This window comes from Vulpes lagopus, chromosome 23, assembly GCF_018345385.1.
Source record: "Vulpes lagopus strain Blue_001 chromosome 23, ASM1834538v1, whole genome shotgun sequence".
Classification (NCBI taxonomy): Eukaryota; Metazoa; Chordata; class Mammalia; order Carnivora; family Canidae; genus Vulpes; species Vulpes lagopus.
This window is the reverse complement of record NC_054846.1, coordinates 19,069,672-19,084,656: the sequence shown is the minus strand read 5'-3', so window position 1 is coordinate 19,084,656 and position 14,985 is coordinate 19,069,672. Positions and strand designations below refer to the sequence as shown.

The 14,985-nt window shown below is 38.3% G+C and overlaps 1 protein-coding gene across 1 annotated transcript in view; it reads right to left on the bottom strand.

The window, feature by feature from the left end:
* Positions 1 to 2,777: 2,777 nt before the first annotated feature.
* The window catches only part of TTC29 (tetratricopeptide repeat domain 29), a 168,545-nt gene continuing 156,337 nt past the window's right edge, over positions 2,778 to 14,985 (bottom strand). The window contains exon 12 of the mRNA XM_041737971.1: positions 2,778 to 2,815. Coding sequence (XP_041593905.1) covers positions 2,778 to 2,815 — 38 coding nt within the window. The remainder of the gene's footprint in view (positions 2,816 to 14,985) is intronic.

The window sequence follows — 14,985 nt, the reverse complement described above, 5'->3', positions numbered from 1 at the left end:
AGGAAGAAGACAAACACTCACCCATTAATACTTTTCTTTGAGGCACCATAGGAAGAGGTTTCATTGCAAAATGTAAAACCAAAATAATCGGCTATGCCTTCACATAACCTCACTATCTGTTCTGGGAAAAGGTAGTCGTTTAAAAGGTGCATTAGTAGAGTTGATGGTTTCAACTGTTTGTGATATTTTTGGTGTTTCTCAGCTGAGAAAGCTGCTGAAAACCAAGTGAAGATAGAGCACTAACTGCTTCCTCCCTAAAGTGTAAGGGGCAGCTTCTTATTTTTAGTATCATAGTAATGTCTCTGATAGTTGTCTTTTCTATTTGTGGTAAATAATACCATTTGTTTTAGGGTACAGCATGACATATTTTACAAACATCTTAATTATTCTTTCAAGATAAAAAGGGAAAAATAGGATCCATAGATTAATGAAAGTATAAGAGCAATTAACCCTGGACCCCACTATCAAATGGTATTTTTAACTAGCCACTTAGACTCATTTCTATTCCTATGCTACCTAAAGACTCGTGAAGTAGATTGAAAAATTAACAAAGTAGCTTAAATTTGTGATCGAATATAGCATCTGCTCATTTTTCCAACATCTTTCTAGACGGTAGAGGGTAGACTTTTTAGGCAACTTAAATTTACTCCTCTCAGGTACCAAAACTAAAAACAAAATAAAAAATGGTGGAATGGTTACAGGCAATACAGTAAAATGGAAGGCGGGTGAGATGTGCTCATTGTAGATATGCATTTCAGTTCTGACCCTGCCACTTACTCTGTCTGGCCTGGACATTTCACTTCCTATAAATTAAAGTTTCTTCACTTGAGACTGAACTGATTAGATATCAGACCTGGTCCAGAGCTTTACAAGTTGATTCAAATATGTTATTTTAAAGCAAATATGGAGACTGAACTAGAAATCTTGGGAGTCTTTTATATCACTAGAGTTCTACAAAGGAAAATTTCCTTAAAATTCCTCTGCATTTCTAAACAGACTAAAAATGAATGTAATTTAATCTTTTCTTGGTGGTTGAGGGTCAGCAATAGAAAAATTATATGATACAGTTAAAGGTCATTGAGTTTGTAAGATCTCTTGTTCCCATATAAAGTGGCCCCAGACTGCTGAGTGCTTATATGAATGGCTTTGTGTATGTGTGTGAATCTTTTTATTTTCAGCTATTGTTGTTTACTGATGTTTTCATTGTGTCTGTTTATAACATGTGGCCTTGTTTTTAATACACTTATTGAGAGGTAAAATACTCTTCTGTAGAGTAGCCTGCAATAGCCTCAAGCAACAGCAGCAAAGTAAATGTTTGGTTTGTTCAAGTCACCAAAGTTTGCCTGACAGTTAAGTGAGGTATTTCTGCTACTCTCGAATAGTAAATCCATTTTCTTCTGTTTTGTCCTCTGAGACTATGGAGGGCACTCTTTAAAGTATCCTTTCCTTAATGCCATCTGCTTGAAGACAGTTATTTTTTTTTAAGATTTTATTTATTTATTCATGAGAGACAGAGAGGTAGAGACATAGGAGGAGAAGCAGGCTCCCTGTGGGGAGTCTGGTGCAGGACTCATTCCAGGACCCCGGGGTCACGCCCTGAGCCAAAGGCAGATGCTCAACCACTGAGCCACCCAGGGTTCTCTTGAAGACAGTTATTAAATAATTAGAGAATCTTTCCCCACTGTCCAAATTAGTCTCAACCTTTAATTATGTGTCACATTTTCCAACTAATTCTTCTTCATTATAATTGGATAGATCACTCTCAATGCTTTCACATGCTTCTTAAACTATAGATTTCAAAATCAAAACTACAGTTTACCAATAAAAGACTTGCTAATTTCTATTCACATTGCTGTTAATATACCTTAAAGATCTTAAAGTCTTATTAATACTTTTGATATTATTTCTATTTTACCAATGGTTGATATGACAATACACACATACTTTCAATTGAAATAGTAAATTTGATAGGCTGAAGAGACTGAAAGTATGTTCCTACTAATTACTTATAAAGCTTGATATCAGTAGCTGCAATTCTTCTGAGAAATAAAACTGATGAGTGGGACTGTGTTTTGGAATTAGGTCAGTATTTTAAAGCAAGAAGACTCTCCCTCTCTTTCTTCCTCTTCCTCCAATGTGCTATCTTTAGAAGTCCCCTCTCACCCTAAGGGTATGTGTAAGGTATAATACAGGGGTGTTCATTGTCTGTTCTATAAAAGTCTGGCAGTACCAGGAAACACTTTGGTAATCAAAGCTGTGTTTGAAATATATGCTTTAAAATAACACATTTCAATAAATTGCAAAGCTTAATCCATTTTACTTATACCTAATAGAAGCATAATTTGGATCTTACCTCATTTGTTTTATGCACACAGAAAACCATAGCACCATGCTCTGCTCTTTGGACCAGCTTAATTTCTAATAAGTTCTCCCTACTGAAGTTCCTATTCAGAAATTCCAAGGCAGTCTCATATCACCACCTTTAGTAAAATGAATTTAAACCTCAGTTTCTGAAATCCTATTTGTTCCTTTATTTTGACATAGCATAGAGGAACAATCTGTTTTCCTCTCTATTACCTCCTACTATAACATCTGTAACTATTTGGCTAACATCATCATCAATGTCCCAGAAATAGTGTATAGGAATTGAAGGAAGTGACTTAATGTGGGTGAGAAAATATGTATAGAATTTAGGAGCTGATATTTAGGTTCAGGGGGAAAAAAACTATAAAAGTCACATAACTAAAACAGGGAAAATGTTTTTATGTAAATATTATTTAAGATAGGATCTGTTTCTGAGAGTCATCAAACTCCCCTGTAAAGAGAAGATAGAAAATTATTCAAAATAATATGAAGGTAATGGTACATGAAAATTATCTACTGTGTTGGGGTGAATTTCCAGGAGTTGAGTTGTTAAGATAAATTCTCATAAGCTTAAAAGTGGGACCAATGAAATAATTCTATTAAAATCATTCTCAAACATAACACAAGATAATTTTATGTACACCTATTACACTTCCCACATGTCATCTTATAAATTGTGTGTGTGTGTGTGTGTGTGTGTGTGTGTGGTGTAGAGGGTTAAAATAGTGGTAGTGGTAGTGACAGTGAATTTATTAAGCCAAATATTTGAGTTGTTCTCCCAAAAGAGGAGGGGGGTAGTGATTTACATGATTGTTTGCTATTAAGACTCAAACACACCTACCATGCTTAGGTTTTCTCTTATGTTTTTCAATTTTTGACAGCTGTCAGTTTATAGATGTAATTATTTTATATAAGCATCACAAACACTGCATTAGTATCTTCAGAAAATATACTGTGAAAGCTGCAGTTTCACTGTCCCAAATCAATTACTGCATTCTTAAACTTGCAGTATATTCATTTGTGGGCACTGAGGCAGCCAGTGGGAGGGTATTGATTGGAGTATAATGTCATGTGTAGCAGGAGAGAAAGATGAAAAGTGTTTTCTGCTTAATGGGTTGGTATTAAGTAGGTGGGAATGGCTTCTAATTAGCCAACAATTGCTGTGTTTCCCAGTTTCCCTCCTTTCCCTCCTCCTGTCGGTCACCAGCTGCCAATCTGCCCCCATTTTTTTTTTTTTATTTGGAGTTCATTGCTCACTGCAGTGAAAGCCTTTGTTTAAAAAGAGGGCTCCCAGGGTCTCAGCTGCCTGGGTACAGCTTGCTGCCTACGATGAGTAGCAACTGTCAGTTTATTTTATCTCAACCTTTTCATCATTCTGTTGAAACTGATCGGCTGAAACCACCTGAGAGACCTGAGGATTCCGCACCTTCCAGTCATTAGCTAGGACTGCAGTCTCTCCCCACGTGGCAAGTCAGCCGAACACTTTCTGAAATACAGTCCACTTTAACCCCATCTTTCCTCCGGAACACGGGAGAATTCTGTCCCTTTTTTTGTTTTGGAAGCTGCATCAGTGGGAGACGATTCCTTTGACATATAGACATAGGAGTCAGGATAGCTCACTTTGGCTAAGGGGTGAGGATAATGTTGGGGTGACAGGCTCTGCTACGGTGATACCACTGATGTGGGGAGCATTGTTCCAGCCACAGCAAAAGCAAATGCAGAAATGGAAAACACTTTACAAAGTGACTTTATGACATCTTAAGCCCAATTCTGTACAAACATCAGCTGTGCCGGGCCGAAGCCTGATTCTGATTCTGCACGTGTATGGTCCGTAACACGGCTGCTTAGCGGGTTTCCAATTTCACTTTAGAACTGAGTAAAGGGGGGATCCCTGGGTGGTGCAGCGGTTTGGCGCCTGCCTTTGGCCCAGGGCGCGATCCTGGAGACCTGGGATCGAATCCCATGTCGGGCTCCCGGTGCATGGAGCCTACTTCTCCCTCTGCCTGTGTCTCTGCCTCTCTCTCTCTCTCTCTCTCTCTGTGACTATCATAAATAAATAAAAATTAAAAAAAAAAAAACTGAGTAAAGGAAAATCTTCCACACACTTTAATGATACTTTGAAAACCTTCTTTAAAGAGATGTCACCTAACCTGTTGTATCCAGAGTGCATCAAAACAAAGGACATGATGAGAAATTCCACCCATGCCACAGTGGAGGATGATGTTTAGTGAAAATCAGTGATGTGCAAACCTAGTGAAAAATGATGCTGTTATATCCCACTTAGGATTGTAGGGTTGTGAATACATGCTATTTAACATTTCAACACGGGTAGCAAAGCTTTTGGGGGATGTGAAGTTATCGAAACATTTAGAGGGAGAAAGGAACGGTAGAGAAAAAGATGATTATTTCTGATAAATGCTATGAAGTGACAAATAACAATTGGCAGGGAGGATGAGTTCCAGAACTTCCACTTGTTTTCAAAATAAAGACCTAAAGACTGTGAAAGGAATAGATGTCCTGGTTTAAAGTGCTTTTCATATTTCATATGTGAATGTATAATTTTGCTGAGAAATGTCATCTGAAGATCCACTCAGCGAGCTTACATACATGAGTGAAGTATCACATATTCATGCAAAAAAACTAAGCTGGCATTATCATCACTTTAAAAGCTGAAAAACTTTAGAGCAGTTCTCACACATTAAGAATCACCAAGCGAGCTTGTCAAAAGCAGATTGTCAAGCCCCTGCAATGGAGATTCTTAAGTCTGTGGTGAGGCCTAACAACTCCTCCCACCACCTATCAGGACATTTTGATACAAAGGTCCTTGAGTTGCACGCTTGAGAAAGTGCCTAGGGCTTTTTGCAAAGTTTAATTTTCCACAGGGTATTTTAAAATACTTGCATCATAATAGGAAGTGCAACAAATAGAACAATCTTCACTTCCATGTCATTTTTTCCTCCTAATGACCTTCTACTTATAATTGCTTTGAAAATCATTAAAACGTGAAATAGACTCAGCTAGACTACAACAGAGAAATACCGAAGAGCTCCACACGACATAGGTATTGTTTCGTGGAACTCTCGATTCAAATATGTATTCTATTGTCACAAGGCAAAAAAACCCCAAAAACCAAAAAACAAAAAAACCCACACATCTTACTATAGGTTTTAGTCAAAAAAGGCCACTGCTTTACAACCTGTTTTTGGCACGGCAGCCAAAGTGACCCTTCTGAAAAGGAAGGATCTCGGAGTCCTGTTCTCAGACCTCAGTGAGAATTTTCTATCACAGCCAGAAGGGCGACCCGAGTCATCACTAGGGCCCGAAAGGCCTAACCTAACTGGCTGCTGCTCGAAACTCAGGGGGTCCCTCTCTCCCACCGCCCTGGCCTTCTCGGGCCCCGGATGCCTTCTCCAGGCTCGCTCCGTCCTTTCAAACAGGTTTCTCTGCAAACCAGCCTCTTCGGAGGGGCTTCCCGGAACCTTCGGGCCCCCGCCCCCCAACCCGGTCTGGCCTCTTCACCCGCTTTATTTTTATTTCACAGCACTTAGCGCTACTTCTAGGGATTGCCAGCCAGCATCTACACCTCCCCTCCCGGGTTCAAAAAACTCTCTCTACATTGAAGTGGAAACCTGTTCCCGGTGGGGCTGGCTCCTGGGAGTCCGCTCCGACTCACCTCCCAGCCCCCGCGGCCCGGGGGTCCCGCCAGCCAGGCCCCGCCCCGCCCCTTCTCCTACACCCCGGCCCCGCCCCACCCCGCCTCGCCCCGCCTCCTACCCGGCCCCGGCCCCGCCCCCTTCTCCTACCCCGGCCCCGCCCCCGCCCCACCCCCTTCTACCCCGGCCCCGCCCCCGCCCCACCCCCTTCTCCTACCCCGGCCCCACCCCACCCCTTTCTCCTATCCCTCCCCAGGCCCCACCCCCAGGCCCCACCCTCTTCTCCACCCCCCCAGGACCCGCCCCTTCTCCTACACCCTGGCCCCGCCCCCGCCCCGGCCCCACCCCTTCTCCAACCCCGGCCCCGCCCCCGCCCCCCCTTCTCCTACCCCTCCCCAGGCCTCACCCCCAGGCCCCACCCTCTTCTACCCCCCCCACTCCCTTCTCCTACCGCGGCCCCCTCGCCCCCCCCCGCCCCGCCCCGACCCGGACCCCACCACCACCACCCACCCCGCGCACCCAGCTCGGTTTGGAGGCAGACGGGGAGCTGGGAGCTGCGCTGCGCAGGGTCCACCCAGCAAGGGGTGGCGTCAGGCAGGATCCCAGATCCCAGATTCTAAAACCTCCTTGAGAGTGCTCATGACAAGAAATTAACCTGCCCACGTGTATGTGCTACTTAACTTTTTTTTCTGGACATTTTTTTTTTTTTTTTTTGCAGTTACATAAACATGGCTTTAGAACATACAAACCTGAATGATTTGCCACATACGGATCCCTTTGGTATCCCTGTTATCAAGTTTGTATAAATATTTACGTCTATCTAGTTGTTGAAATACCCTTCAGCTAGATCTATTTGTAAATATACATCATTGCATTTATAGGTATTTAAATTTTGTTTTAATTTTAGTATATGGCTTGATCTTTCTGTCTTACTTCAAATCAATGTGCTAAAGTAGAGTGAAAGATTTTGAAGAAAGAGCAATAGATTTTGGTCCACCCATCTTTTACAAATTATGTTTTTCTTGGCATGTACAGAGAAAGCTACCCAGTACAAAGCTGATCTGTTTTTTTAAAAGGAAAATTCCTATGTTAGATATAGAAAGTGACAGTATTATGCATAATTATCTATGCAATTACACTTGCACATGCTTGAAAATTTTTAGCCAGGAATGCTTAATAACATTTGCATGGTTAAATGAGACAGCAGAAACAACTGGAAAGGCCTCAGGGCATGGTCATCTATTTAAGCATCCACTTGGATTTTCAACATAATTAGTCATATAATTGTGTGCCTAAACTTAGTAGATTCATGTAAGTAATTATAAATTATTAAAAAGCTGTGCATGTGTTTTGTTCTCTATTTCCTGCCAATCAAATTACTAAGGAATATACTATGTTCACATTTCATCAAATAAATCTCCAAATAAGATTACAATATAAAGCCCTGGATGAAGGTGAGTAAGCAAGAGAATCCATTCAGATGAGGTATAGTTAATAGAGTTATGTGAACATCCATATTTTTAGAAAGATTTCCTATGATCAAATCATAATATAAATCTGTTCATCTGTCCCTAAGAGTTCTAAGAATAAATGTTTCTTTCGCTCATATTGTAGTTGACACAATGAATGTTTTATGTTTATCAATTTTGTTTTTTAACTTTATTTAATAACTGAAGGTTGGACATAATAGCTTCTATTGTATAGCTGATTTCCTCCTTTTCATAGTTCTGTTAGTGGGTGATGGCAAAAACTTGGGCCAAATAAATCTGAACAGTAAAAAATATTAACCCCCCCAATTTTATAATGGCCATTTGATCTCGTCTCCCCATTTTTTTCACCAGTCCTCTTCCTGACTACTGATTTTGAGGCTTCATCTTACTTCTCCACTGCTTTTCCCCCCCATTATCATGTTAATATCTGGGTTGAAAATGTGGAGATTTGAGGAAAATTGTGTATCCCTTCTCAGGAGCTCATCTAATAAACAAGACTAGAAGACCTCTGAAAGTGTTGAACTAAATTTCCTTTGATAAGAGTGCAAATTACACTTTATTAGCTGCTGGTACAATGGAACACAGAGTCATAATACAGAGAAATCAGACTTATCTCACTAAAGGCAAACATTAACCAATCTTTTTCTCATTTTGGGTGCCTGATTCCATTTTAGAAGTCAATAAATGCAAGCCCTTAGAGGCATCACACTTAAGTAAGTGAACTTTAGTTTTCCCTATTGGTTTGATAAAGTCCAACTTTGATTACCTTAAGGGCAGGATGAGAGAACATCTATTTGCTCAGATTTTTTTTTATTGCAGATTAGAGTAAAATGAAAGGAAGAAAACACCCGAATATCCTGTAGTGAGTGACAAAGGATTTGGAGATGGTGAATATTGGTCAGTGCTTTTAATGTTTATTTCATTGTGACAGTAGTTCAGAGGATTCAGAAAGTAAATGTGTTCACGTACATTTGCAGTATTTCAAGGATTCATTTCAGGAAGGTCAAGACACTGGTCAGGATGAACTGACATTAAAATTAAGAAATATGCTAGCATTTCTTCTGATTAGATTCTTGCTCAATATTTCCACACTGAGCACATTGTACCCATCCCCTGGGAGGCAAACATCACCCATGAGAAGTGAAATAGACACCCAGGCACCGTTAGTCAAGTCAGTCATCATAAAGAGGCATTATAAATAATTTCTAATTTCTGAAAGAATATTTGCAATGAAAAATATGTTTTTTTCCTATTAATTATGCTAAAGAACCTAGACTATAAAAACATTCACTCTTGTCCAGGGAGTTAAAAAAATAGGGAGAGCAGAGTAAAAGAATTTAAAGGAAAATGAATCCTGGGACCATGGATATAATTTTTGATTGATGTGGCTTAAAAAAAAATCAAACTTCATAATAATGAGAACACAAAGGTGAAAGGTAATTAGAAAAATTCCCACATAGTACTCCAAATCAGAGAAACTTAGGAAAAAATCTGAAGCTAAGAAAATTTGTTCCTTCAATATGTTCATGTTTTAAATATTAATGTCACTTTCTTCAGGAGACATTGTATGGATTAAGAATCACCTGAATTGTCCTAATAAAGCCTTACTACACAAGGATTAAATACACATCTGAGAAGATTTTTTTGCCTCCAAATTCAAGCAATGGTAAGGAAGTGTTTACCTAAATTGGCACAGTATTTGGAATTCATGACCAAAGGTAAAAGGACATAGCTGGAAGCAGGGGTGAGACCCCTCACAGGGAATGAGAGAAATATAAACAGGGGACAACGGGATTCTCTCAGAACTTCAAACCCTAGCCTTGTACTGGCACAGCTCAGGCATTTACTCTGGTTTTGCTATTGTTTAACCAACCAAAAAAAAAAAAACAACTTTTCATAAGCTTTTCAAACTAGCAATTAAAGATGGAATTGAAACAAACCAGATTAGAAAAACCCAGTTACATTTTTCTGGGAAGTGGTGATTTCAGCGTACCTTGTGGAAAGTTAAAACTGGTAACACCATCAGCTACCAAGAACTGTGAGCAGAATCTAAAAGAAGTATAGTTTTTGTTTGAGCAATCAAGAATTCTCTTTTATTGAACCAAGGCAGCAGATAGAGAAGGAGGCTCTCAGAAGGGGGAAAAAAAAAAGGAAAAAGGAAAAAAAAAAAAAGATCTTTCAACCCGAGGGATCTAGAGCTACATTATTATTTCCCAATAAAGTAAGTATTAGTTTTCTGAAAAAAAAAAAATCTGATACCTAAGGAAGCAAATGTGTCACTTGTGTTGTAGAAAATACATGAAGATGGGGGAACTGTATGTAAAAGAAGAAATCTGAAATTCAGGCTCACACTCTGCAGTCTTTTTATTTAAAAATTTGGCTACAATCAAGTATTGATTTTGTCTTCTTTGGCATGTTTTGTCTTTGGAATTATTTTGTTATCAGTTACAGAAGCCATTGAATTCTCGAAGCTCTTTCTTAAAATTTATTAGAATTGTACTTTGATAATCTATCATGATTTAAAATGAGATTAACAGAGAAGATGCGTCTTTCTTAAGTTTTTTGACAGTAGCATAGAATCTATAAAGAATATATTTTAAGTGTCACTCCCATTTGTTTTATCAAACTTGTTTTCTGTGACTAGAAATGGAAGTAAAACACAAAGGATTTTTAAGAATCTCTGCCTTAGAAAGAAGGCACAAGCAGATTCAAAACCTATAAACACACAATTTATAAACTGTCATACAGAGAAATAGCTATCTCAGTTCTCCCCCTGGAGCTCCCAATGCTGCTATCCAGGGGCCGTCATGGAGAATCCCGAAGCTTGTAGAGTTAGGGCAGGCTAAATTAAGCTGTACTAACAAACAACTCTGAAAATCTCAGTGGTTCACCACAATAAAAGATTATTCTGTGTTCACACAAAGTCTGCTGCAGGTCTGAGTGGCATTCCAGGACAAATGTTCCACATGTAGAGGTTTACTGCACCAATCTTGTTGCCCTATAATTTTTAATAATGCTTCCACGATGATCACTGCAGCAGGGAGAAAAATCAGCTGTAGGATCTCAGGCAGGCTCTTCTATGCCTACACCGAGAAGTATCTTTTGACCATTGGCCAGGACTACTCATGGAGCCCTGCTTAGCCGCCAGATGAAAAATGCAGTCTTCCATGTGCTCACAAGAGTAAAGAACCAGATACTGGTAAGCACTTGTAATTTCTACCTCCTTGAGCAATGGTTACTGAACACTCTGGAAATCATATACAATAATTGTAGGTTCTTCTGAAGAGAGGAGAGAGACCTTAGCTTTCATTGGATTCTTTAAGGGGATAGTGATCTGTCATCTAAAAATTCTAATAAGCTTTTAAAAAAATGTACAGATTTATATTGAACAAAGGGAAGCTTTGAAAGTCAGGAATAGCTTGGAGAAGTTGAATTTAGGGCGAGTTCCCAGACTTTAGAAGACTGGTCATGTGTTGGCCTCATTATCCACAATTATTTTGCCCCACACTGCCTGAATGATTTCAATTATACACTCTATTACAAATATCCTAAATTCTGGCAATGGTAATCTTCTGATGTTTACAAAATCCTAATTGCTCTGAATAGGTTAAAACACTTTCAGTCATTCACAATATGGTGTGAATCAGATTTATCTGATTGATTTCTTCTAACTGTTCATAATTTTTCTCAAGGATCACTATCCTGCGCTGCCTGTTGTCTGATTTCTGCAAACATTTGTCTTATATATTTTGTTTATTTTTTTAGTTGTTTAAGAAAGGGGGTAAATCTTTTTCCTGTTACTACCTCTTGGCCAGAAATAGAGCCCCTCTTGTTCCTTTTCACCATGACTATTTTTATACTGACTTTAATTAAATAGTCATAATCTTTTTAAATGTTAGATATGACCACTAAATATAAAGTAATGTTGCAAAAAAATGCAACATCTTGAGAGAATTCCTGAACTAGAATTCTAGAAAACTAGATTATATGTCCATTTTGTCTTTCGGATTGTTGCATGAGTGCATGTTCCGGGACCTGAGGACATTTGGAAATAAAAAATGTGGAGCAAGTAATTTCTTTAGTACCACACAGCTCAATAATTTCATGATTCCATTAAACTCAAAAAAGCTCAAGAAGATTTTATCTCATTTTCAGAAGACAGAAGGAGGCTGTAGGAGTGATACCAGATTGAGGAGGGTAGAGACAGACTCAAACAGATGTGCATGAAGAAGGGGTAGTAATGAATAGATAACCAGGCATCTTCAGGAATCGGAGGCCCCCAAAACAGTGAGGAAAAGGTAGGGGTTGAAGAAGTGCTGAGGGGAAGTATGACACAGGGTTGAAAACAGGAGGATGGATTGAAAGTTTGCAGATGAAATAGTGCTCTAGGTTTAGCGACTTCAACAATGCCAACCAGGGACAGGTAAAACTGTGTATGACAGCAGATAGCTAGCAATCCCTTTATTAAAAATTCTAGCAGAAAGATCAAATATTTATACCTGGAATTTTTCAGCTGTTTGATATATTAAAATAGTAGTAGTAATAATAATAACCATAATAAAATTCCCTTTTGTGGAAACCCACAGAAACAAGTATTTATTTAGAGATGCTCCTACTGAGGAACTGGCAGTTCCAGATAAATCTTATTAATGATCTATTTCGAACCTCAGATAGAGACACTTGAATTGAAATCTTTGCCCAGAGTCACAAAGCTAATTAGTGCTCAATATGGTATTAGAACCCAGGTCGCTGGACTCTTGCATAACATCCTCCCTCAATTACCCAAAATGCCAGTAGGATGAGCTTTGATTCAGTCAGATTTTTCATCAGCATCTTTTTATGTGTCATGTTTTTGAACACTTTATTAGAGACAGAGGTTTGTTCTGTACAATAAGATGCTATAAAACCTGCTTGCTGACTTTTTGGCTAATTCCAGAACTTTCTCCTCATTGTTAGGGTTATTTAACTGAAGTAGCTGATCAAAGTATAATAGAACATGAGGCTCACTCATGAATGTGGCTTTTTCACATTCATTAAAAGGGCTGAGTTCATGAATAAAAAATACAAGCAAAGAACAGGGTAGGAAAACGTGGCTCTACATTAAACCAACGACTCAACATTAAATCAATATAAACCAAGGCCTGAGAGACAAACTCATCGTCTTGATTGTTTTCTTTTAAGAATATTAAATGATTTGTAAAATGAGAGTGGTATTTTTGACACTCAAGGAAACCTTTACATGTCATTTTGTAGAAAACAGTGTCTTTACTGACTAGCTAGGTATTCATCTATTCCCATACTCAGGATTTGCATCCTGTTTCTTTGATATAATTTACATTTGACTAAAATAAGAATGTACATTAAAACCATGCTACTGATATTTTCAATGAGGTGATTAACCATGTTGGCATCGAAATGGCTGTAATTACATTTCTAAGTTAACAGTTTTTCTTTTAACATTGAACAAGAAAAGCTTTTGCTTCTATGTCACTGTTCCACATCTGGGTGTATAATCTCCACAAGGCAAGATGAATTAGCTTTTCATTAAAAAAATACATTTCATGATTGTAGACATAGTAGTTTCAGTAGGAAAAATAAACTACCTTCTGGAGAAATCAGCAGAAATTCATAGACCCTTAATCCTTCCAGAGCCAACCAATTTTTGTTGCTTCAGGCTTGAATAATTTTATTGAACTGCAATAAATTTGAATTCCTTCTAAATTCCTAAATTTGGGAGGAGAAGCTACTCTTATTTTACTATTAGAAAGGGAAGGAAGAATGTGAAATCATTGCAGCTGCATCCGAGAGTATTAGAATGGTAAGAAGGTTCCTATATTTGCTGTGTTCCCTCTGAAAGGTACAAAGAGGAGAGATGATTGCTGGTGAATCACTGTTCTATTTTATCTAGAGACCTGAGTGCTCTCACTGCTCTATTCCCTTAGGGGGTCATGTTCCTCTGCTTAAAAGAATATTGCCTGCTCTGTGAGCTAATGATTTGTTTGGAGGATGTAAGTCTCAGAGGTGGAGATAACTGCACAGCTTTTATAATGTATCTTTCAAATCTTTGATCTGCTTTTTTCTGAATACATGGGACCTCTCAATGGCAAGATTAAAGATGCCTCTTCAGAGAAGAAAGGCAAAATTTGAAAACCTAAAAGCTGCTCAGATTTCCAAATAATATTTCTGTATTTCTTCATTTTATCAACATGACACTTGGTGTTGTCCTGCATTCATGGGATAACCACATGGTAATCAAAACAGTATTGGATCATAGTTGTTTGGTTGTTGTTTTTCCAAGGAGGCGTGGAACTATGAATCCTGTTTTAAAAAGTGGTTAGTGCAAACTCGTTCATGGCTAGGACATACATACTCATTATGAATTCTATTTAATTTAACAAATATTTACTTGGTACCTAGCAGATGTTAGACATTATGCCTTCTTTTGTAGGAAACACCCAAAATCAGAATGTGTTTTCAAGACACTTGTACTCTCACTGGGAAGATAAGGCAATTACAGAAATGGCCATGATAAGATGTAAATATGGCAAATGAAAAGTACTTGAAGAGAAATGAATGGCACTCAATGTGGGAACAGAGAGAAGAGACAACAGTCAAGTAAGGCAGGGATCAGGGAGGATTTCAACATTTGAGAAGGACCTTGCAAGACCAGTAAGATGTCTCTGGGTGGGGTTGGAGTTGGAAGTAAGGTGATAATAATGTATGTGGTGTGTATCTGGGGCACGAAGGGAGGGAGGTGGTCAAAAAACCTTGAGAAGCTCGTACATAATTTGTAGGCAGTAGGAATCCAATGAAGGTTTTGAAGCAGAACAAAGAATAATAAGAGGTGTGATTGAAGAAAGATATTTGAACTATTTAAAAAGCAGATTTTACTGTATTTTGAACTAAAATATGTCTATGTAAACAAGTGTCCTATAGGCTTTATTTCCAAATAGAACAACTATCACTAAAAATGTTAAACATGTCGGTAGTAGAAGAATTAACTTCTCATTTATATTTGAATCTGAAAGATTATTATCCTTCACTTTTATAACGATGTAGCTCATCAATGTATAGATTTCTAATCTCAGTCAAATGACTCAGGAAGGGGTGTACTTTTATAGCATTTCAGAGAATTTAATCTTCCCCATCATATAAATAGCTGAGTTTTTACTCTCTGAATAATATTTTGAAATGCATTTTTTTTTGCTTTACTCCTAAGCCCTGTGAAACCCAAAACACCCTTATCAAAAATGAGGATAAAATGTAAAAAGAATTTTTAAAAAGTTAGCTTTATAAAGAAAAACAAAAAGAATTTTGAAAAGCCCCAAACAGGATTGCAGCAAACAGACCCATGGTTCTGACCAGAGAAGCTAGTTTTGAGTATTTTTTTTCATGATTATTATGATGATGGCTAGGGCTGATTCAAGTAAATCTGAAAAAGTGAGTAGCCCAACTTATTCTCTACCAAACCTTTTATC